At 35.4% G+C, this 24,353-nt stretch overlaps 1 protein-coding gene and 2 non-coding genes across 4 annotated transcripts in view; 2 read left to right on the forward strand and 1 right to left on the reverse strand.

Annotated features, from left to right (window-relative positions):
- SNX13 (sorting nexin 13) overlaps positions 1-24,353 on the forward strand; it is a 176,109-nt gene that overhangs the window by 148,613 nt on the left and 3,143 nt on the right. For both annotated transcript variants that reach the window (XM_053609451.1, XM_053609453.1), the window contains exons 21-26: positions 10,128-10,289; positions 12,149-12,220; positions 19,604-19,749; positions 19,996-20,064; positions 21,797-21,909; positions 24,029-24,353. The exon at positions 24,029-24,353 is cut by the window's right edge and continues 3,143 nt beyond it. In XM_053609451.1, the coding sequence (XP_053465426.1) occupies positions 10,128-10,289; positions 12,149-12,220; positions 19,604-19,749; positions 19,996-20,064; positions 21,797-21,909; positions 24,029-24,276 (810 nt within the window). In that variant the 3' untranslated portion in view covers positions 24,277-24,353. The remainder of the gene's footprint in view (positions 1-10,127; positions 10,290-12,148; positions 12,221-19,603; positions 19,750-19,995; positions 20,065-21,796; positions 21,910-24,028) is intronic.
- Positions 1,925-2,031, reverse strand: LOC128560521 (U6 spliceosomal RNA). Its single transcript, XR_008373019.1, has one exon. It is a non-coding gene; the product is annotated as a U6 spliceosomal RNA (small nuclear RNA).
- LOC128560531 (U6 spliceosomal RNA) lies at positions 15,510-15,616 on the forward strand. The gene has a single exon (XR_008373029.1). It is a non-coding gene; the product is annotated as a U6 spliceosomal RNA (small nuclear RNA).

Below are 24,353 nucleotides of genomic sequence, written 5' to 3' on the forward strand. Positions count from 1 at the left end.
TTTAGGTATTTTTTATTGTTTGAGATTCATTGAGGGTACAAAGAATTAGATTACAATGATTCGGCCTTTGTTAGGTAAAGTCCCTCTTATAATTGTGTCCAACCCCCCAAGAGGTATGCCATACACCATGACCCCCACCCCCACATGACCTCCATAATCTCCTCCTCCCCTCTCCCCACTTACTCATTCCCCTACCGAACCCCCTGTATTACCTCATCTACGGCCTTCATATTAGAACTGAGTACATCAGATTCTTGCTTCTCCATTCTTGTGATGCTCTACTAAGAAGAACGTGTTCCACCTCCAGCCAGGTTAGTACAAAAGATACAAAGTCTCCATCTTTTTTAGTGGCTTAATTGTATTCCCCGGTACACATGCATCACAGCTTGTTGATCCATTCCTGGGTTAGTAGGCATGTAGACTGTTTCCACATTTTGGTGACTGTAAATTGAGCTGCGATAAACAGTCTAGTGCAAATGTCCTTATGATAAAAGGATCTTTGTACTTCTGGGTAGATGCTTACTAATGGGATTGCAAGATCAAATGGGAGGTCTGATTTGAGTTCTTGGAAGATTCTCCATACTTCCTTCCCAAAAAGCTCATGTTAGCTTCAGTTCCACAAGCACTGTAAAAGTGTTCCCTTCTCTCTACATCCATGCCGGCAGCTGCAGTTTTGAAGCTTTCTGATGTGGGCCAGGCTCACTGGGGTCAGGTGATATCTGAGGGTAGTTTTGATTTGTAATTCTCTGATAATTAGGGATGATGATCATTTTTTCATGTTTGTCAGCCATTCGTCTGTCTTCTTTAGAGAAGGTTCTATTAGTGTCTCTTGCCTAGTGATATATGGGATTATTTGGTCTTTTTGTTGTTGATTAATTTGAGTTCTCTGTAGATCTCAGTTATCAAGCTTTTGTCTGATTCATAATATGCAAATATCTTCTCCCATGCTGAAGGTTGTCTTGTTTGCTTTGGTTGTTGTTTCCTTAGCTGTACAGAAGTTTTGCAGTTTAATTAAATCCCATTTGTTTCATTTTGTTGTTGTTGCAATTGTCAGGGAAGTCTTCTACCTAAAATCTTTCCCCAGGCCAAGATCCTCAAGTGTCTTCCCCACACTTCCTTTGAGGATTTTTATTGTACCATGCCTTAAATTGAAATCTTTTATCCATCTTGAATCAATTTTTGTATGTGCTGAGAGGTACGGGTCAAGTTTCAGTCTTTCACATGTGGTTATCCAGTTCTCCCAGCACCATTTATTTTTTATTTTATTTTTTTTCCAGCACCATTTATTGAATAGGGATTCTTTTCCCCAGTGTATGTTCTTGTTTGATTTATCAAATAGGAGGTGGCTATAAGAGGTTAGTTTGTTTCATCTCAGGGTTTTCTATTCAGTTCCAAAGGTCAGTGTCTCTATTTTTGTGCCAATACCATGCTGTTTTGATCACCGTGGCCTTGTAGTATAACCGAAAGTCTGGTAGGGTGATACCCCCAGCATTGTTTTTAGTATTAAGAATTGCCTTAGCTGTATGGCACTTTTTTTTTTGGTTCCATACAAAAATAAGACTTATTTTTCCCAAATCTTGAAAGTATGGTGATGGTATTGGGATCGCATTGAATCTGTAGATTGCTTTGGGAAATACAGACATTTTGACAATGTTGATTCTTCCCAGCCACGAGCATGTTCTCACATTTGTTAATTAACTTTTGCTATTTCTTTTTTTATGGTTTCCTAATTTTCTCTGTAGAGGTCTTTCTCCTCTTTTGTTAGGTATGTTCCCAGGTATTTCTTTTTTTTTTTTTTTAAGGTACTGTGAAGGGAATATTTCCTTGATTAGCATCTCATCTTGGCTGTTATTGGCATATACAAAGGCTACTGATCTGTGGACATTGATTTTATATGCTGAGACATTGCTGTATTTTTTTTTTTTTTAATATGGAATGCTTCATAGATTTGTGTGTCATCTTTGTGCAGGGGCCATGCTAATCTTCTCTGTATCGTTGCAGTTTTAGTATGTGTGCTGCCGACGCGAGCACATATTGCTGTTATCTTTTGATCACTTCCAGGAGTCTTCTTGTTGTGTCTTTGGAGTTCTCTAAGTATTAGATCCTATCGTTTGACCTCCTCTACCCATTTGGATGCCCTGTATTTCCTTCTCTTGCCTGACTGTATTAGCTAGAACTTCCAGCACTAAGTTGCATAGTAGTGGCAATACAGGACAATCTTGTCTGGTTCCAGTTCTAAGTGGAAAAGCTTTCAGTTTCACTCCATTCAGTATAATATTAGCTGTGAGTCTGTTGTAGATGGCTTCGATCAGATTAAGAAATATGCCACCTATGCCTGTATTCTTGAGTGTTCTAATTAGAAAAGGATATTGAATTTTATCGAATACCTTTTCTGCATCTATTGAGAGAATCATATGGTCTTTGTTTTTGCTTCGGTTGATGTGGTGAAATACATTTATAGACCTTGCATATGTTAAACCAGCCTTGCATCCCTGGGATGAGACCTACTTGATCGTGATGAATGACTTTTTTAATGTGTAGCTGTAATCTACTGGCTAGGATTTTATTGAGAATTTTTGTACCTCTATTCATTAGTGAAATTGTTCTGAAATTCTCCTTTTTATGTGGGTCTTTTCCTGGTTTTGGTATCAGGGTGATGTTTGCTTCATAGAAAGTGTTTGGGAAAATTCCCTCCTTCTCAGTTTTTTGAATAAATTCTGCAATAAGGGTATAAGCTCTGCTTTGAAGGTTTGATAGAATTCTGGTGTGAAGCCATCTGGACCAGGGCTTTTTTTATGTTGGGAGATTTTTTTATTGTTTCTTCAATCTGAGTTCTTGAAATTGATCTACTCAAGAGATCTGTTTCTTCTTGATTAAGTCTTGGGAGAGGGTGTGATTCCAGGTATTGATCCATTTCCTACACATTGTCAAATTTCTGGGCATAGAGTTTCTTGCAGTACTCAGAGATGATCTTTTATATCTCTGTGGCATCTGTTGTTATTTCCCCTTTATCGTTTTTGATTGTGGTCATTAGAGATTTTACTTTTCTGTTTCTAGTTAATCTGGCCAAAGGTTTATTGATTTTATTTATTTATTTACTTTTTCAAACTTTTTTTCTTTTTTTTTTATTGTTGGGGATTCATTGAGGGTACAATAAGCCAGGTTACACTGATTGCAGTTGTTAGGTAAAGTCCCTCTTGCAATCATGTCTTGCCCCCATAAAGTGTGACACACCCCAAGGCCCCACCCCCCTCCCTCAATCCCTCTTTCTGCTTTTCCTCCCCCCCATAACCTTAATTGTCTTTAATTGTCCTCATATTAAAATTGAGTACATAGGATTCATGCTTCTCCATTCTTGTGATGCTTTACTAAGAATAATGTCTTCCACTTCCATCCAGGTTAATACGAAGGATGTAAAGTCTCCATTTTTTTAAATAGCTGAATAGTATTCCATGGTATACATATTCCACAACTTGTTAATCCATTCCTGGGTTGGTGGGCATTTGGGCTGTTTCCACATTTTGGCGATTGTAAATTGAGCTGCAATAAACAGTCTAGTACAAGTGTCCTTATGATAAAAGGATTTTTTTCCTTCTGGGTAGATGCCCAGTAATGGGATTGCAGGATCAAATGGGAGGTCTAGCTTGAGTGCTTTGAGGTTTCTCCATACTTACTTCCCGAAAGGTTGTACTAGTTTGCAGTCCCACCAGCAGTGTAGAAGTGTTCCCTTCTCTCCACATCCATGCCAGCATCTGCACTTTTGAGATTTTGTGATGTGGGCCATTCTCACTGGGGTTAGATGATATCTCAGGGTTGTTTTGATTTGCATTTCTCTAATATATAGAGATGATGAACATTTTTTCATGTGTTTGTTAGCCATTCGTCTGTCATCTTTCGAGAAGGTTCTATTCATGTCTCTTGCCCATTGATACATGGGATTGTTGCCTTTTTTCATGTGGATTAATTTGAGTTGTCTACAGATCCTAGTTATCAAGCTTTTGTCTGATTGAAAATATGCAAATATCCTTTCCCATTGTGCAGGTTGTCTCTTTGCTTTGGTTATTGTCTCCTTAGCTGTGCAGAAGCTTTTCAGTTGAATGAAGTCCCATTTGTTTATTTTTGTTGTTGTTGCAATTGCCATGGCAGTCTTCTTCATGAAGTCTTTCCCCAGGCCAATATCTTCCAGTGTTTTTCCTATGCTTTCTTTGAGGATTTTTATTGTTTCATGCCTTAAATTTAAGTCCTTTATCCATCTTGAATCAATTTTTGTGAGTGGGGAAAGGTGTGGGTCCAGTTTCAGTCTTTTACATGTAGACATCCAGTTCTCCCAAGACCATTTATTGAATAGGGAGTCTTTCCCCCAAGGTATGTTCTTGTTTGGTTTATCAAAGATTAGGTGGTTGTAAGATGTTAGTTTCATTTCTTGGTTTTCAATTCGATTCCAAGTGTCTATGTCTCTGTTTTTGTGCCAGTACTATGCTGTCTTGACCACTATGGCTTTGTAGTACAGACTAAAGTCTGGTATGCTGATGCCCCCAGCTTTATTTTTATTACTAAGAACTGCCTTAGCTATACGGGGTTTTTTCCGGTCCATACAAAACGCAGAATCATTTTCTGCAAATCTTGAAAGTACGATGTTGCTATTTTGATAGGAATGGCATTGAATAGGTAGGTTGCTTTGGGAAGTATAGACATTTTAACAATGTTGATTCTTCCCATCCATGAGCATAGTATGTTCTTCCATTTGTTAATATCCTCTGCTATTTCCTTTCTGAGGATTTCATAGTTTTCTTATAGAGGTCCTTCACCTCCTTTGTAAGGTATATTCCTAGGTATTTCATTTTCTTTGAAACTATGGTGAAGGGAGTTGTGTCCTTAATTAGCTTCTCATCTTGACTGTTATTGGTGTATACAAAGGCTACTGACTTGTGGACATTGATTTTATATCCTGAAACATTACTGTATTTTTTGATGAGTTCTGGGAGGATTTTATTTATTTATTTTTTAAACTAACTTTTTCTTTCATTAATTTTCTGAATGATTCTCTGTTTTCAGTTTCATTAATCTCTGATTTAATTTTGGTTATTTCTTTTCTTCTGGGTTTGGGAATAGACTGTTATTCTTCCACTTACATAAGATGGTTCATGAGTTTGTTGATGTACTCTCTTTCTGTTTTTTGAAAGTAGGCGTCTAATGTGATAAATTTCCCTCCTAAGACCGCTTTTGCTGTATCTCAGAGGTTTTTGTAACTTGTGTCTTCACTGTTGCTTTGTTTGAGGAATTTAATGATTTCCTCTTTCTTTTTTGTTTTTGTTTGTGTTTTTTTTTGTTTGAGACAAAATGTCACTATGTTGCCCTCGGTAGAGTGCTATTTTATCTTTGTTGCAGTTGTCATTGTTGGTTAACTGGCCTGGGCCAGGTTTGAACCTGCCAACTTCACTGTATGTGGCTGGCACTGTAACCACTGTTTTACGGGCACTAAGCCAATTTCCTCTTTTATCTCCACTTGAACCAAACTATTGTTCAATATCCTAGCAGGTAGTCAGTTTTGGAGTAAATACTATGGGCTGATTGGAAAAGCATACATCTCTTAGCTTTGGCTTGGTGTGTTCTGTGTAAGTCTGTTAATCCCATTTCTTTTAGGGTCACATTTAAGTCCTTTTTATTTTTTTTAATTTCTGTTTATAGTATCTGTCCAGTTCTGTAGGAGGAGTTTTAAGGTCCCTGAGTTATGGTTTTATGGAATAGCATCATATTGCTCAGGCTCATCAAGGTCTATTTTATGAATCTGGGAGCATTTAAGTTGAGTGCATAAATACTTAAAATTGAAATGCCTTCTTGTTTTATTGTTCCTTTGACCACTATAAAGTATTCATCTTTGTATTTCTTCACTTTAATTTTTTCAAATTTGCTTGTGTCTGAAAATATGATTGCAACCTCTTCTTTCTTCTGATTTTCGTTTGTTTGAAATATTATTTTCCATTCCTTAACCCTGAATCTTGATTTGTCCTTCAAGGCTAGATGTGTTTCCTGAAGACAATGTATGGATGCCTTTTGCTTTTTTTTATCCAGTTACCCCGCCTGTGCCTTTTCAGTGGTGAATTCAGCCCATTGAAATTTATTGAGGGAATTGTTACATGTGGAGGAGTTCTATTCATCTTATTCTGTGAAAGTTCATTGTGTCGTTTTATCCTTTGTGCCATTGTGGAAGCTAACTTTTGACCTTTACCTTCTGGGTGTTTACTTTGCTGGTGGTCCACTTTGGTGGTCAGTGTTGAGAATAGGTCTAAATATTTCCTATAGAGCTAGTCTTGTGGCATGTTCCCTCAGTGCTTGTATATCTGCAACAGATTTGATTTTTCCATCAATTTTGAAGCTTAGTTTAGCAGGATAAAGAATTCTTGGCTGAAAATTGTTTTAAGATTGTTGAAGGTGGATGACCATGCTCTTGTGACTTGGAAAGTTTCAGTTGAAAAGTCTGCTGTAATCTTAATTTAGCTCTGCCTCTGTAAGTCAGTTGGCACTTACTCCTGGCTGCTTGAAGAATTTTTTATTCATCTTGACTTTTGACAGGTTCCTTACAATGTGTCTTGGAGAGGCTTTGTTTGAGTTGACATGACCCAGGGGTTTGATATCTGTCTGGAAAGAGTGCATTGGGGTCTTTTGTAAAACTAGGGAAGTTTTCATTTATGATAGTCTCCATTGGGCTTTCCATTTCTTTGGGACAATCTTCTTCCTCCTCTGAAATCCCTATTATTCATATGTTCGGATGCTTCATAGAGTCTCGCAGTTGTCTTAAGTGCCTATTCTGCTTTCTATCTTTTCTTTTCTGGTCTTTAACTACCTGGGTTAACTTAAAAACTTTATCATGTAACTCTGAGGTTCTTTATTCTCCATGGTTTAACCTATGTTTGATGCTTTCCATTGCATCTTTATATTCCCAGATTGTCTCCTTCATTTCCTTAAGCTCCGCTATACTCTTTCTGTATTCTACATATATCTCATTCGACTTTTGATTCTGTCTTTCCTTTTCCTCATCATTTCCTTTTATTGTCTTTATCATTCATATTTTAAATTCCTTTTCTGTCGAGTCCATTAATTCTTTATAGGTGGTGTCTTCTATAGTCACTCTCTCATGGTACCTTGTCCCATGGAGTTCCTGTGTTTTGGTTTTTCATGTTGCTTGCATTTTTCTTCTGGTTCCTCATCATGTGTTCTTTCTTCTTGTTCATCTCTTTTACCTCCTTTTTCCTTCTCACTGCCTCGTTTGTTTTAAACGAAAGTCCTCTCTCTTGGTGACAGTATGTTGCATTGTATCACCAGGACACCAGGTGGCACTGTAGTTTTTTAGGAAACAGCACAGCCAGCAACTTCCATGGCACTAATTCCAACCTTAGTTGCCCTTGGTGATTGCCTGATTGTTTTCTCAGCATTCAGACCCTGCTGGGTTGAGATGTTAAAGCTCACAAGAATTATTCTGGGGCAGATCACATAGGGTCCCTCCAGTTCCCGTGAGGTGTGGGAGTCCTTCAGCCTGTCCCAAAAGTGGAGTTTTGATCCTGGCAGGCAGCATTAAGACTTGTTGGCCACTTGAATGTGTTATTTTGAAAAATTATGTCTCTTGGCACTTTTTAATGGGTTTGTTTTTCTTGCCGATTTGTTTGAGTTCCTGGTAGAGTCTAGATGTTAGTCTTTTGTTGGATGTATAGTTGGAAAATATTTTCTCCCATTCTGTAGGTTGTCTGTTTACTTTGTTGATTATATTTTTCCAGTGCAGAAGTTTTCTAGTTTAAATACCATGTATTTTTGTTTTGGTTGTATTTGCTTTTGGGGTGTTAGTCAAAAATTCCTTGCCTAGGCCAAAGTTAAGAATACTTCTTTCTCAACTTCCCTCTAGAATTTTTATGGGTTTAAGTTTTATATTACATTAATCCATCCTAATTTAATTTTGTGGAGAGAGATAGGAATCCATTTTCATTCTTTTGCATGTGGCTATCCAATTTTCTCAGCACCATTTATTAAATATGGCATCATTTCCCCAGTGTTATGTTTTTGCCTGCTTCATTGAAGATCAGTTGATCATAGAAATTGGAAAAAATAAAATTAATTTTGTAGGTCTGTAGGTTAACTATTTTTAATTGTAAAGTAATTCATTGTGTAGATTTAGGATCTATTATCTTAAAAAATTATTAGCGCTAGTTTAGCTCTGTGCCTATAAAGATAGCATGTGAGATAGTGTTCATTTAACCAACTTCTAAATCATATATTAGCTGAGCTCAAGCTTCTGTTAAGTGTAAGATGTATAAAATTCTAAAATATTTTTTGAGGATATTCAAGCAATTTTTAACTCAGGTTGTGAATTAAAGTGAAATTCATGCCTTTTATGTTTTTGAAATTCTGTGTCTTCTGTGAAAGTTATAATTTATTAGAATGGTGACAGTTTACCCTCATGCTGCACATTTTAAATGTTACATTATCATGCTGTCTCTCTAAAATTCTGTGTATGTTATGTTCTCATGAATTAACTTATTTATAATGTTATTACAGTGAAAAGATACACACATCCGCACACAATGTTAGAAATAATGTCTTAGTTAATTTGAATAAACCGTTCTGGTTGACCAAAAGCTACAATATGTAGAATCAGAATTACACATTTGTGTGACCATGAAGAATTATAACAAGAATTATCAGCCACTCATGAAATTATGTTCATCTCATCCTTTTATCTTTGCCAGTGGGGTTTTCAGATCATCGTTCATCTTGGTTTCTGTCCTTTGGTTCTACTCTGAGTTGTCCTCTGGTAATCTCCTAAGGTTGGCCGTTCCGTCACACCTCTCTACAGTACTAATTAGAGTGAAGGAGTTTTGTCATCTTTTTATCATGTATTTAACATTGTGCTGTGTTCCCTAAGCAGTGAAGTTCAGTTTTGTTGCTATTATTTTGTTTTTTCTTTCTGCATAGAATATAAATGTGTTTTCCTTGGTAGCTTTTATATGAGATTCAACACTTTCTGGAAAATATTCTTCTAATTTTGCATGACTTTGGAGATTTTGTCCATTTTTTTTTTTGTTTGTTTGTTTCCGTTAAAACTGTCAGTTTCATGTGCAGCTACTTTGGTTTCCTAAGGTGTCTCTCTTAATTGATATTATTTGACTTCTATACAGTCATATTATCAACTTTGCATCCTATTCCTCTGAAGATTTTTATTCCTCTTTATATCTCTAGTCATTTTTTTTATGGTTTTTGTATTCTGCCTTACTAAAGTATGATTTATATGTCTGATTTGCAGCTTCTCTTTTTCTTCTTTGTAATGGACTCCAAATTTCCTCAATACATTTTAGTTGAGCATATAATGTAGTCTATAAAGCATTTTCTAAAGACATTTTAAACACTGACTTGTTATTTCAACTTTCTGATGTTTATTTTACCTGCTTGTTTTCAGTATCTAAACAAAATATTTGATTATTGCCTTGAATTGTGGCAGAAGTGTGTGTTGGCTAATTCTACTTATATCAATTTTTGCTTTGGAAAAATTTTTTATTCAGATTTTTTTCTTCTCTTTTTTTTTTTTTTATTAAATCATAGCTGTGTACAATAATGCGATCATAGGGCATCATACACTGGTTTTATATGCCATTTGACATATTTTCATCACATTGTTTAACATAGCCTTCCTGGAATTTTCTTAGTTATTGTGTTAAGACATTTATATTCTACATTTACTAACTTTTACATGTACCTTTGTAAGATGCACCATAGGTGTAATCCCACCAATTACCCTCCCTCTGCCCATCTCCCCCCTCCCTCTAGATTTTTTTCATTAAGAAGGCAGCCTAGGCTTATATTTATTTTTTAAGCAATGACCTCATCATTGAGAATATTTTTAAATCATATATGACTCATATGCATTGAGTCAAATTTTTAAATCATATATGTGAATGTGAAAATATATTTTTAAGGCACACTAAAGATAATATTTCTTTATTTTTAAAATGCAGTGACATAATATAGACCCGAAAATTATTGTATCTTTTGGTTGTTGCACTCTGTATTTTCTCAGGTTTCTCATTTGAATAACAAATCTGATACAATGAAGTCATGGTATAATATTTTTTTCCCTTTAGATGGACACTTTTGTAAATCCACTTCGCAATTCTATGAGGAATGTTTCAAATGCAGTTAAATCCCTGCCTGATAGCTTGGCAGAGGGAATGACTAAAATGTCAGACAACATGGGGAAAATGTCAGAAAGATTAGGTCAAGACATAAAGCAATCATTTTTCAAGGTAAAAAGATATTTTCTGTAATTTCTAAAAGCAATCTATTTTTATGTCAACTAAGATGTATTTTGCTCCTGACTAGATTTGCCTTATTTCCTTAACCTTATTTCTCTCCCAAAGTGTGCTAAGCACATAGTCAATAAAGAGAATAAATGGTTATCAGAAACAGATACTATAAAATCCAGTCTTGTCAGTCTCTGCTATGATACATTTTTAAAATGCATTTTAAGCAAATATTTTCAGTTACTAATGTTAACATTCTTTTTGTACTGTTTTATTCCATTGTGTCTTTTTTTATCCTAAAATGCTATTAAATTCAGTAGCAAACACATAACTACTTTGTTCAAGTGAATTATACTCAGTATTACTTAGTATTCACTCAGAAAATATAAAGTATTATTTAACTCCTGATTCACACCATGGAGTGATTATTACCAGATAAAAGAGAGAACATCTTTCACTACTGTCAGTTTCTGGGATCATACATTACCGGGTATATATATCTTCAAGCGGCATAGAAGGGTTTCGCAGGAAGCTTTTGTCCTTATATTAGCTGATAAAAGTATTAGGCCATGTAGTTTGTTGCCTTCTTAATTTACATTTTAGAAATCATTTTGAGGCTGGGTATGGTGGCTTATATCAGTAATACTAACACTTTGGGAGGTCAAGGAGGGAGGATTGCTTGAGCCCAGGAGTTCTAGACCAGCTTGGGCAATATAGCAAAACTCTGTCTCTGCATAAAGAAACAAAAATCATTTTGACATAGTTATTTAACGTTATAATCAAGCAGTAAAAGAAAACTCTGAACTATTAGAATTTCCTATTTGATTATGTTTGAATGAAAGGAATGTATATATATGAACTTAGGTTATGTAATTTAAGAGATCACTGTGAGTAAATCAATGTTATTTTAATTGTGAGGAAGTGTACCAACATTGAAATGAGAGCTTTTCAGCATCACTTCTGCTGCTAATTTCTCCTAAGACTTTCTACAAAAGTCACTGAACTTTTCCAGGTTATCTAGTCCACACCAACAATATGAGAGGGTTAAAGCATGTTATCTTTATGGTTCTTCCGGTGTTTACAAATGATTTTCAGCTAACACTGGACTTTTTTGTTCTTCTCTGCACATAACCTATCAGACAATTGGTTAATTCTTTAAACCTATCATACTATCAAATGCTTTTTATGGTAAAAGAAAGAAAATTAGAATTCTGTTCCCTGAACCTGCTGATAATTATAATCATGTATCACTTAACAACAGTGATAGGTTTTAAGAAATGTGTCCTTAGGTGATTTAGTCATCATGCGAACATTACAGAGTGTACTTGCACAAACCCAGATGGTTTGCCTACTGTAGCTAAACACATAGCTGGTGTGGTATGGCCTATTGTTCCCAAAACTGTACGTAGCATCTTACTGTTCTGGACACTGTGGACACTTATAACACAGTGCTAAGAATTTATATATTTAAACACACCTAAACATAGAAAAGGTGTAGTCAAATTATGATATGATCTTACTTGTTGACCAAAACATCATTATATGGGTGTGTGACTATTTGGTCTTCAGGTCATTATCCTTAGTTAGAGTTAAATTCTTCTCAAAAGTATGCAAAAGTGTGGGAGCTTTAAATAATCTCCCAACTCTTCTTTTTTGTAAAGGAAAAAACCTTTTGGCAATGAAGTAATAACCCTTTTATAATTGCTCTCAAATTTTAGATTGTTAAACGTGCTCATGTATCATACCAACAATCAAATCAAATGCTGATACTCATTTCAGTTTATCATTATGCTGTGTTCTTCCACTGGGTGCTTTAGTATGTTTACATTGTGGGGTTTTTTTGCTTTGTTTTGTTTTTTTAGGTGCCTCCTTTAATTCCAAAGACTGATTCAGATCCTGAACATTATCGAGTTTCAGCTCAACTTGATGATAATGTGAGTTAATTTTATTCTTGATAATATTAAGTTGTAATCTAAATCATACTTGGCATATCTCTAAATTTTTAATGAAGTAGAATATGGGTATGTATTATTAATGTGCACAAACTGTGCGAAGCTTGACGAATTCTTACAACTAAACATACCTATGTAATCGGCATGTTACCTGTCCTCCAGAAAGCCCCTCATGTTCTCTTCCTCTGCCTTTACCCCCACCAAGGATAATTACTTCTCCTAATTTCCATCCTGTGTTATACATTACATAAATGAAAGATATGTACAGCTTTTAAGTCTGGCTTTTTTTTGCTCAGCATCGTGACATTTTTCTATCTTGTTTTGTGTGATTATAGTTTTGTCATTCTTGTGACTTTATAGTATTCCATTTGTAACTGTAGCAGAATTTATTTGTTGTGTACCTATTATGAATAGTGCTCCTGTGACCATTCTAGTGCATGTTTGTTTTATGGGAAAAAAAAACATGTAAGTACCATTGATTCTGTAACTGGGAATGAAATTATTATCTCAGGATATGCTTAAGTTCAGTTTTAGTAGCTGCTACTGTTGCCAAGCAACTTTTCAAACTATGACTCACAGTGCCACCTGGTACAGAAAAGTGCTAAGTGTTCTACATCCTGCCAGTACTCAATACTTTGTATCTTTAATTTTAATCATTCTACTTGTAATACAGATATTTCATGTGGATTCACGTTTCTCTGATAACTATTGAAATGCTGAATACTTTTTCTTATATCTATCAGCCATGTGAATATCTTTTTGTTTGTTTTTTTGAGACACAATCTCAATTTGTCACCCTTGGCAGAGTGCCATGACATCATAGATCACAGCAACCTCAAACTCTTGGGTTCAAGTGATCCTCTTAGCTCAGCCTCTCAAGTAGCTGGGACTACAGATGCCTACCACAATGCCCAGCTATCTTTAGAGACAGGGTCCCACTCTTACTGAAAGCCCAGACAATCCACCTGCCTTTGCCTCTCAGAGTGCTATGATTATAGGCGTGAGCCACTGTACCTGGACATAAGGATGTCTTGTGTGTCTTTCTAGATCTTTTGCTTGGTTATCTATTGGCTTGATTGTCTGTTTGATTGGTGGGAATACTTTATATAATCTGAATATGAAATATTCTGTCTTATTCATTTATATTGCACATATCCTTGTCAGATATGTGACATGCAAATTTTATTCTCTGTTGCTTTTTGAGATTATATATGTTGTCTGTGTCCTACAAGATCACAAAGATGTCCTATGACTTTCTTGAAAACCTTTTTGTGTAACTAAACAAAGATACAAAGGACTTAAATGTGACCCTAGAACAAGTGGATTAATAGACATATACAAAACACACTATCCCATAGCTAAGCTAAAAAATACACATTATTCTCATTTTTTTCTTTTCTTTTCTTTTCTTTTTTTTTTTTTTTTTTGAGACACAGTCTCAAGCTGTCGTCCTGGGTAGAGTGCTGTGGCATCACAGCTCATAATAACCTCCAACTCTTGGGCTTAAGCGATTCTCTTGCCTTAGCCTCCCAAGCAGCTGGGACTACAGGTGCCCATCACAATGCCCAGCTATTTTTTGGTTGCAGTTGTCATGTTGCCTAGCAGGCCCAGGTTGGGTTCAAACCTGCCACCCTAGGTGTATGTGGCCAGCACCCTGCCAACTGAGCTACGGGCACCGCCAATATACATTTTTCTTGTCAGTCTGTAGTACATACTCCAAAATCAACCACATCCTAGGATACAAATCAAACCTTAACAAAATTAAAAGAATAGAAATTATAACTAGTATCTTCTCAGACCACAAGGCAATGAAGGTGGAACTCAACTCCAACAAAATCGTTCATACCCCCCACAAAAACTTGGAAATTAAACAACCTGATGCTGAATGATAGTTTGGTTTGGGAAGAGATAAAAGAGGAAATCATTAAATTCCTCAAACAAAGCAACAGTGAAGACACAAGTTACAAAACCTCTGAGATACAGCAAAAGCAGTCTTAAGAGGGAAATTTATCACATTAGACGCCTACTTTCAAAAAACAGAAAGAGCACATCAACAAACTCATGAACCATCTTATGTAAATGGAAGAAGAAGAACAGTCTAATCCCAAACCCAGAAGAAAAGAAATAACCAAAATTAAATCAGAGATTAATGAAACTGAAAACAAGAGAATCATTCAGAAAATTAATGAAAGAAAAAGTTAGTTTAAAAAATAAATAAATAAAATCAATAAACCTTTGGCCAGATTAACTAGAAACAGAAAAGTAAAATCTCTAATGACCACAATCAAAAACAATAAAGGGAAATAACAACAGATGCCACAGAGATATAAGAGATCATCTCTGAGTACTGCAAGAAACTCTATACCCAGAAACTTGACAATGTGTAGGATATGGATCAATACCTGGAATCACACCCTTTCCCTAGACTTAATCAAGAAGAAACAGATCTCTTGAGTAGATCAATTTCAAGAACTCAGATTGAAGAAACAATAAAAAATCTCCCAACATAAAAAAAGCCCTGGTCCAGATGGCTTCACACCAGAATTCTATCAAACCTTCAAAGCAGAGCTTATACCCTTATTGCAGAATTTATTCCAAAAAACTGAGAAAGAGGGAATTTTCCCAAACACTTTCTATGAAGCAAACATCACCCTGATACCAAAACCAGGAAAAGACCCACATAAAAAGGAGAATTTCAGAACAATTTCACTAATGAATAGAGGTACAAAAATTCTCAATAAAATCCTAGCCAGTAGATTACAGCTACACATTAAAAAAGTCATTCATCACGATCAAGTAGGTCTCATCCCAGGGATGCAAGCTGGTTTAACATATGCAAGTCTATAAATGTAATTCACCACATCAACCAAAGCAAAAACAAAGACCATATAATCCTCTCAACAGATGCAGAAAAGGTATTCGATAAAATTCAATATCCTTTTCTAATTAGAACACTCAAGAATACAGGCATAGGTGGCATATTTCTTAATCTGATCGAAGCCATCTACAACAGACTCACAGCTAATATTATACTGAATGGAGTGAAACTGAAAGCTTTTCCACTTAGAACTGGAACCAGACAAGATTGTCCTGTATTGCCACTACTATGCAACTTAGTGCTGGAAGTTCTAGCTAATACAGTCAGGCAAGAGAAGGAAATACAGGGCATCCAAATGGGTAGAGGAGGTCAAACGATAGGATCTAATACTTAGAGAACTCCAAAGACACAACAAGAAGACTCCTGGAAGTGATCAAAAGATAACAGCAATATGTGCTCGCGTCGGCAGCAAACATACTAAAACTGCAACAATACAGAGAAGATTAGCATGGCCCCTGCACAAAGATGACAGACAAATTTGTGAAGCATTCCATATTTAAAAAAAAAAATACAGCAATGTCTCAGCATATAAAATCAATGTCCACAGATCAGTAGCCTTTGTATATGCCAATAACAGCCAAGATGAGATGCTAATCAAGGAAATATTCCCTTCACAGTACCTTAAAAAAAAAAAAAAAAAGAAATACCTGGGAACATACCTAACAAAAGAGGAGAAAGACCTCTACAGAGAAAACTGGGAAACCATAAGAAAAGAAATAGCAAAAGTTAATTAACAAATGTGAGAACATGCTTGTGGCTGGGAAGAATCAACATTGTCAAAACGTCTATATTTCCCAAAGCAATCTACAGATTCAGTGCGATCCCAATACTATCACCATACTTTCAAGGTTTGGGAAAAATAAGTCTTATTTTTGTATGGAACCAAAAAAAAAAAAAAGTGCCATATAGATAAGGCAATTCTTTTTTTTTATTATTAAATCATAGCTGTGTACATTGATATGATCATGGGGTATCATTCACTAGCTTTACAGACCGTTTACCAAGTTTCACATATACCCTTGTAAGATGCACTGCTGGTGTAATCCCACCAATCCCCTTCCCTCTACCCACCTCCTCCCCCCTCCCTTCCCTCCCTTTTCCTCTTCCCCCTATTCTTATGTTGTAACTGGGTTATGGCTTTCATGTGCAAACCCTAAATTAGTTTCATAGTAGGTCTGAGTACATTGGGTACTTTTTCTTCCATTCTTGAGATACTTTACTAAGAAGAATATGTTCCAGCTCCATCCATGTAAACATGAAAGAGGTAAAGTCTCCATCTTTCTTTAAGGCTGCATAATATTCCATGGTGTACATGTACCACAATTTATTAATCCATTCATGGATCGATGGGCACTTGGGCTTCTTCCATGACTTAGCAATTATGAATTGAGCTGCAATAAACATTCTGGTACAAATATCTTTGTTATGTGCTTTTTGGTCTTCTGGGTATATGCCCAGTAGAGGGATTACAGGATTGAATGGCAGATCTATTTTTAGATCTCTAAGTGTTCTCCATATCTCTTTCCAAAAGGAATGTATTAATTTGCATTCCCACCAGCAGTGCAAAAGTGTTCCCTTTTCTCCACATCCGTGCCAACATCTCTGGTCTTGGGATTTTGTGATATAGGCTAGTCTCACTGGAGTTAGATGGTATCTCAAAGTAGTTTTGATTTGCATTTCTCTGATGATTAATGATGATGAGCATTTTTTCATATGTCTGAAGGCCGCGCGCCTGTCTTCTTCAGAGAAGTTTCTCTTCAAGTCCCTTGCCCAGCCTGCGATGGGATTCCTAAGGCAATTCTTCATACTAAAAACAATGCTGGGGGTATCACCCTACCAGACTTTCGGTTATACTACAAGGCCACGGTGATCAAAACAGCATGGTATTGGCACAAAAATAGAGACACTGACCTTTGGAACTGAATAGAAAACCCTGAGATGAAACAAACTAACCTCTTATAGCCACCTCCTATTTGATAAATCAAACAAGAACATACACTGAGGAAAAGAATCCCTATTCAATAAATGGTGCTGGAAAAAAAATAAAATAAAAAATAAATGGTGCTGGGAGAACTGGATAACCACATGTGAAAGACTGAAACTTGACCCGTACCTCTCAGCACATACAAAAATTGATTCAAGATGGATAAAAGATTTCAATTTAAGGCATGGTACAATAAAAATCCTCAAAGGAAGTGTGGGGAAGACACTTGAGGATCTTGGCCTGGGGAAAGATTTTAGGTAGAAGACTTCCCTGACAATTGCAACAACAACAAAATGAAACAAATGGGATTTAATTAAACTGCAAAACTTCTGTACAGCTAAGGAAACAACAACCAAAGCAAACAAGACAACCTTCAGCATGGGAGAAGATATTTGCATATTATGAATCAGACAAAAGCTTGATAACTGAGATCTACAGAGAACTCAAATTAATCAACAACAAAAAGACCAAATAATCCCATATATCACTAGGCAAGAGACACTAATAGAACCTTCTCTAAAGAAGACAGACGAATGGCTGACAAACATGAAAAAATGATCATCATCCCTAATTATCAGAGAATTACAAATCAAAACTACCCTCAGATATCACCTGACCCCAGTGAGCCTGGCCCACATCAGAAAGCTTCAAAACTGCAGCTGCCGGCATGGATGTAGAGAGAAGGGAACACTTTTACAGTGCTTGTGGAACTGAAGCTAACATGAGCTTTTTGGGAAGGAAGTATGGAGAATCTTCCAAGAACTCAAATCAGACCTCCCATTTGATCTTGCAATCCCATTAGTAAGCATCTACCCAGAAGTACAAAGATCCTTTTATCATAAGGACATTTGCACTAGACTGTTTATCGCAGCTCAATTTACAGTCACCAAAATGTGGAAACAGTCTACACGCCTACTAACCCCGGAATGGATCAACAAGCTGTGATGCATGTGTACCGGGGAATACTATTAAGCCACTAAAAAAGATGGAGACTATAACTTTAGTATTAACCTGGCTGGAGGTGGAATACATTCTTCTTAGTAGAGCATCACAAGAATGGAGAAGCAAAATCCGATGTACTCAGTTCTAATATGAAGGCCATAAATGAGGTAATACAGGGGGGTAGGTAAAATAAGCAGGTGGGGAGAGGGGAGGTGGGAGAGTTAGGACACTACTGTAAGAGGGACTTTATCTAACAAATGCTGAATCAGTGTAATCTAATTCTTTGTTCCCTCAGTGAACCCCAAACAATAACATAATAATAAAATAGAATTTAAAAAGAACATTTGAAGAAAAAAGAAAAACCTGTTTTTGTTTTCCGTGTGAATATTTACATTTGCAGTTTATCTGGAATCAATTTTTATATGTGTAATGAAGTAGAGATCCAGTTGATGCAAGCCCCATTTACTGAAAAGGCTGTCTTTTCTCCACTCTTGTGTTTCTTCCCTATCACCATTTGGGTTATCACGTATGTTTGGATCTGTTTTAGAGCTCTGTCTTTTGTTCCATGAAGCAGGTTAGATTTACTTAAAGTTGTAATTATCTCCTTTCAGTTTCTGATTGAATATTGGTGGTTTAATAGCCATAACTCCATGCCTTTTGGCATGTGGTTTTTACAATTTAACTTTTTCAGAAATGCCCCGGTTTGATTAAGCTATACATTTTCGATTGCAAAGTGGAGGGGTTCTCAGAAAATGTTTACAACATAACATTAAAAAAATATTTAACTTCTGCTTTTTTCTCAATACTACAATATTAATGAAGTAATTAGAAAGAGTTTGAAAGAATTATAAAATTACTGGCAATTATATCTTCAATCTGTACCTATTTTTTGTTTTATAACTTTTTTTTATATCAAAGCTATCTGGCTCTTTCTTTACTTTTTATCTCATTGATTGAATACTTCCATAATAATAGTATACTAATTTTTTGTTGTTCCAAGCTAAAAGAAAATTCAAGTGGTTTAGTGAAATGTGCCTTTTGTAATGTTAATTTAGTTGTATGCTGGATTGAATTTTAGGTTCTCTTTCCAGAAAATACCTAAATATGTACAACTTGCTAGCCAAGGAAAATACATTTTTCTGTGTGGATTGTGTTTTGTTTTTTACACAAAGATATGGAGAATATGTTATTCTCATGAAAAGGATGCATCAGAATATAGGCAAAGAGTCTAACTTACACATAAACTAATACAGTGTAAACTAAAAGTAAGAGCTAAATTAGGTTTTTCTAAGACAATCATAAATCTACTTTGGGAAGTATTTTAAACTATAGCCTTGAAATGTACTCATTTTGTAGGATTGTAAAAGTATCTATTTGTCAAAACGACTATTAGGAATATTTTTTTCTGAATAGAAGGAAATATGACGTGGTGAAGGCAATAGTGTAACTTGTTCTTTGACTTGTGAAACAGTACTAATCATTCTGTAAAATTAGTGAATGTAGCCATTTCTAGTAAATAGGTAACTCAGACTTATTGTTATTTCTTTCCATATTTTGTCAGGTGGATGACAATATTCCCCTTAGAGTAATGCTGCTTCTCATGGATGAAGTATTTGACTTAAAAGAGAGAAATCAGTGGTTGCGAAGGAATATCAAAAATCTACTTCAACAACTTATTAGAGCTACATATGGTGATACTATTAATAGGTACCACTCTTTTTTCCCCCACCACTTGCAGTCTGATCTTAATAGCTTAAAGCTTTAACTTTTGGAAGTAGATTGCTCAACCTTTACAGGAGAATTTCCTCTCTCAGCTACGTAAGATCATTATACAGTCTATTGCTCTCAAAGATAATTTATTTTTATATTAAGCTGTTTGCTCCATGAAAGTCATGTTTATTTTATTCACCTTCTATATTTTAAGATTGCTTATCTACATCTTTTTACTTTCAGAAAAATAGTTGATCATGTTGATTGGATGACTTCACCCGAACAAGTAGCTGACTCAGTGAAACGTTTCAGGTATATCTTAAGACACAGTCACTTCTTTCAGGTAGTACAGAGTTTAGCATTGTTATCATTAATTAACTTTCATTGCTTTTGTTTTTTTCCTGGCCATAAAATTGGTCGTAGTTATTATACTTATAAGAATAAATACTTCTAAGAATCACAATAACTGTCACATTGGCACATTGATTTTGTTTATTTAAAACCAGGGTAGAAAAGGTTTAAAAAAAAAAATCTTATAAGATGTTGGGTTACATTTTTTCACAGGACTGTGGCTTTAAGGTAATTGAACTATTAACATAGTAATAACATGGCCATATAATAAAATAATTAGTTTGGGATTAGTTTTATTCAGTTGTATTTGCTAACCTTGATTTTAAATGAAAATGTTTTTGAGTATATTCTGTAGCTATGGGCTAATTTTTTATTAAATATTTGAACCCTCCAAAGAACACAGATTAAGCAGCATTGATACTCTAACTCATATGTTCATTTTACAATAACACATTGAGTCCCTTCTCTGTGCCAGTCATTGAGGAGGAATAGATAAATCGTAGTCCCTGGAAGAAAGCACAGATAGTAGAGAAATAAACCTCTTTTCTAAATGTAAAGATAAGCAATGTGTAAAAATTCATGGTATTATGTACGTTGAAGGAAAGGAAAGGAAGAAAAAGGGAACTGTTAATATTGAACATTTATTATGTGGTTGGTACTATGCCCAGTACTTTTTGTATGGTTTCTGATTTTATCCTGTTTTATCAGGTAAGTATTTTTGTCTCTTTTGCGTTATGAGGAAACTGAAGATTAGAGTTTAGTAGTTTGCCCAAAGGCTCCCGTGCTGGAAAGTGGGGAATCCAGTTACTGTAATCTGAAGCTCAGTTTTTCCCCCTGTGCCACATTGTTTCCAAAACTTGCACCACTTGCCCTGGCATGTTCCTTTTATTTCAGGGTAGGTAAATGATATTCCTCTGGAGCATTGATCCTTAGTATTAGTTGTATGTTAGAATCACCTGTAGAGCTTTAAAATTTCCTAATGCCTGTATCCTGTCTCCAAAGAGCCTAACTTAATCAATCAGGTGGGCGGCCTGGACTTTTTAAAAAAGCTTCCACATGTTTCTAGTGTGCTAAGTTTAAGAATGACTGCTCTCTGGGAGCCTCTGTCCCTCAGACCAAATTCCCGAATGGAAATTTTGCCATATTACACAATATCTACCTTTGGACCAAGAATGAGGGAACAGGAACCATGCACATTGTGAAAGTCAAGAAGAGTGGATTGTTATGAAAGGACCATTGTAATCAATCCAGCTATACTGTGTGGCAATGAAATTTAGTTTTATGTTGGCTTTACAAAAGGGTGGGATGGTGTAACTGAGGGAGATTAACTGTTAGGTTGTAAGATATCCAACTTCAAGATGTGGTGGGGTCGTGTTTGGATGAGAGGTACAATCAGCAGATGCCCCCTTTGAGCTTTAATGGTTGATACAATCATCTGAATATTCCATCTTGCTGCCTTTGTTGGTGTTTATGAACTACTTCAGGGCAGAATTCATCTGCTACTCTTCTTGCATATGTCCTTTTATCCTAAAATTAAACCCTTGCTTGTTGAATACCATTATATCTACATAAAATTTCAGAAACTTTTCTCTGTTCACATTTGTGTTTTCTGTAGAAATTTGTAATAATTTTATCAACTTGTATCATTAGAAAATGAAAATGTTTACAAAATTTATTTAATTTTCTTAAATAGAGATGCATTTTGGCCAAATGGCATTTTAGCAGAGACTGTTCCATGCAGAGATAAAGCTATTCGAATGAGAACAAGAATTGCAGGAAAAACTAAATTACTTGCAATTATGCCAGGTGAGTGAGCATATTTGGTTAAAAATCGCATTAATTTGTAGTTCTTCTGAATTTTTGGTATTAATATGCTAGTTTAACTGCCTTTTCATTATTATAGCTACCTTTTCATAGCTTTCTATATACCAAGTACTATGTTCTCATATACTCGTAACTAATCCTAACAAAACCATAGATAGCCACCATTAACATTACAACTTTATTAGTAAGGAAACAGAAGCTCAGAGAGGGTTATCAACTTACCCAAGACTTACAGCTAGTAAGTGACAGCTGGGATTCTGACTCAGCTTTGAGTAGTTTGGAAGTTTGTTCTTTTAACCACTTCACTCTTCAGTCTTGAAAAATTGGGGGAGTAAAGTTGTTAGATAAATAAAATATGTGGTAGGTGAAAGGGCTTGTAGAACATGAAGTATGGGTTTTTCAGGAATAATATTATACTTAGGAGAACAGGTTCTTTCAAAGAATCAATTTACTTAGAAACAGTTGTCTGTTGTTAATCCTTATTAATTAAAACATAATCTCAAAGAATTATAATGTCATTTTGTTGATCTAACTTCAGTTACTTCTTTAGAATGCATCTGTCTAATTAACTTAGATTTACTTTGACTTGTCCGTCTTCTCTCAGTAAGAGGCTATGTAATATGAAAAGTGCTTTTGTATGGCTGGGAGGCAATGCAGTTGTTTTAGTGTCATACAATAGCTATTTCTCTTCCTATAATTTTGTTTTATTATTATTTAAAACTATATTTTATTATAAAATTTTAATGATCAACTTTCTTTTCTGTTTCTGTTAATACAATTAGAAATTTGCTGCATTACTGTTGATGCTTATCTATATACTGTTGTATGTTAGATAGTAATAAGTACTAAAAAAAAATATATATATATATATATATATATAGTGGGGAAAAGGCATAGGCAGTGTTAGGTGGGTTGGAGTGTTAGGGTGGCCAAGAAAGGCCTCGCTGAGAAGACGACAGTGGTGTAAAGATCTTAAGGAAGCAAGAGTAGATTAAAAAAATATGATTTTATATATACATCATCATTTGCCTGTTTTTCAGTAAATTCACATGTTTGCTTTAAATTATATTGTACCCCCCAATTAGATACAGACCTTTTGGAAGTTACATGTTTCTTTCCAAAGCAGCAAAATGATATTTATGCTGAATAATTAAAAATAATCTTACATATTGGTCCTGCGTTCAAACATTTCTAGTAACGTTGTGTGGTCTATGGATAAACTCCAGACTTGCTCTCATTGAGCACCATCACAGCACCACCAGTTTTCTATTCTTCTCTCCACTGTACAATCTCCATTGCTTGCACATGCCTTGTCATTTTTAACATTTATTCCTTATTTGCCACTTGATGATCTCTCCACCAAGGCAGTCCTGCCCAGAGAGCAAAGTCTGTGCCAGTTGTCACCGCCTTTCCTTGTTAATTCATCTGTCTGGAATTCTCCCCACTGTAAACATTTTCATTCTTTTAGTATTTTTATGGTATGGTTACTACACCACAAGTTTTTTGATATCTACGAACTAGTTTTTTGTGAGGGTTTTTATCTTTTTCTTTTTTTTTTTTTTGCTGTGTTCTAAAAAAGCCTTATTTATAATCATGGAGTAGTTTGTTTCCTTACAGCATTTCTAACTCTTCGTTAGACGCAGTAAGAGTATTTATGTACTGTTTTAGAGTCTGCAGATCACTTTTTATATCTCATTAAAGCTTTATAAAATCTTACAGCTATAAAGATCTTAGTTATTATAAATTCCTATTTGATAGCTAGGGAAACAGAGTCAGGATGGTGGGTAAGTATCATAGGGGTATTTAGGGACAAGATTATAACTGTTATTTGAGATCTTTGAGTCCAGATTTTGCCTTTTTCTCCTGTGCTATATTGTCTCCCAGTATCTATTGCATAAGTGGATGGATAGGTAGATATATTCAAAGGTACATAAATTTTGTTTGAGTTATAACACATAGCTGAAATGTATTCACTAGATTCTTATTACTTATCTCTTAACTATTCTGCTCTTCTGCTTTACATACTTTATTTACAAGCATGGTTTAGGCCTTCTGTTTCCTTTGAGTAATGAAATATGTGTATTTCTCCTTCTTCATTTAGATGAACTGAAGCACATTATTGGAGCTGAGACAACACGGAAAGGTATTCTTCGAGTTTTTGAAATGTTTCAGCACAACCAGTTAAATAGGAGAATGGTTTATGTCTTCTTGGAAGGCTTTTTAGAAACCTTATTTCCACAATATAAATTCCGTGAACTTTTCAACAAACTGCATTCACGATCAAAGCAGATGCAGAAATATAAACAGAAACTTCAAACTATTCAAGCGCCTTCTTTACAGAAAAGGTGACACTCCAGTCTGTGAAGCTGGTATTCATTTTGTCCAGGACTAACGGTATGGACAGATCTTCTGGGGCTTAACTCATG

This window comes from Nycticebus coucang, chromosome 11 (genome assembly GCF_027406575.1).
Source record: "Nycticebus coucang isolate mNycCou1 chromosome 11, mNycCou1.pri, whole genome shotgun sequence".
Classification (NCBI taxonomy): Eukaryota; Metazoa; Chordata; class Mammalia; order Primates; family Lorisidae; genus Nycticebus; species Nycticebus coucang.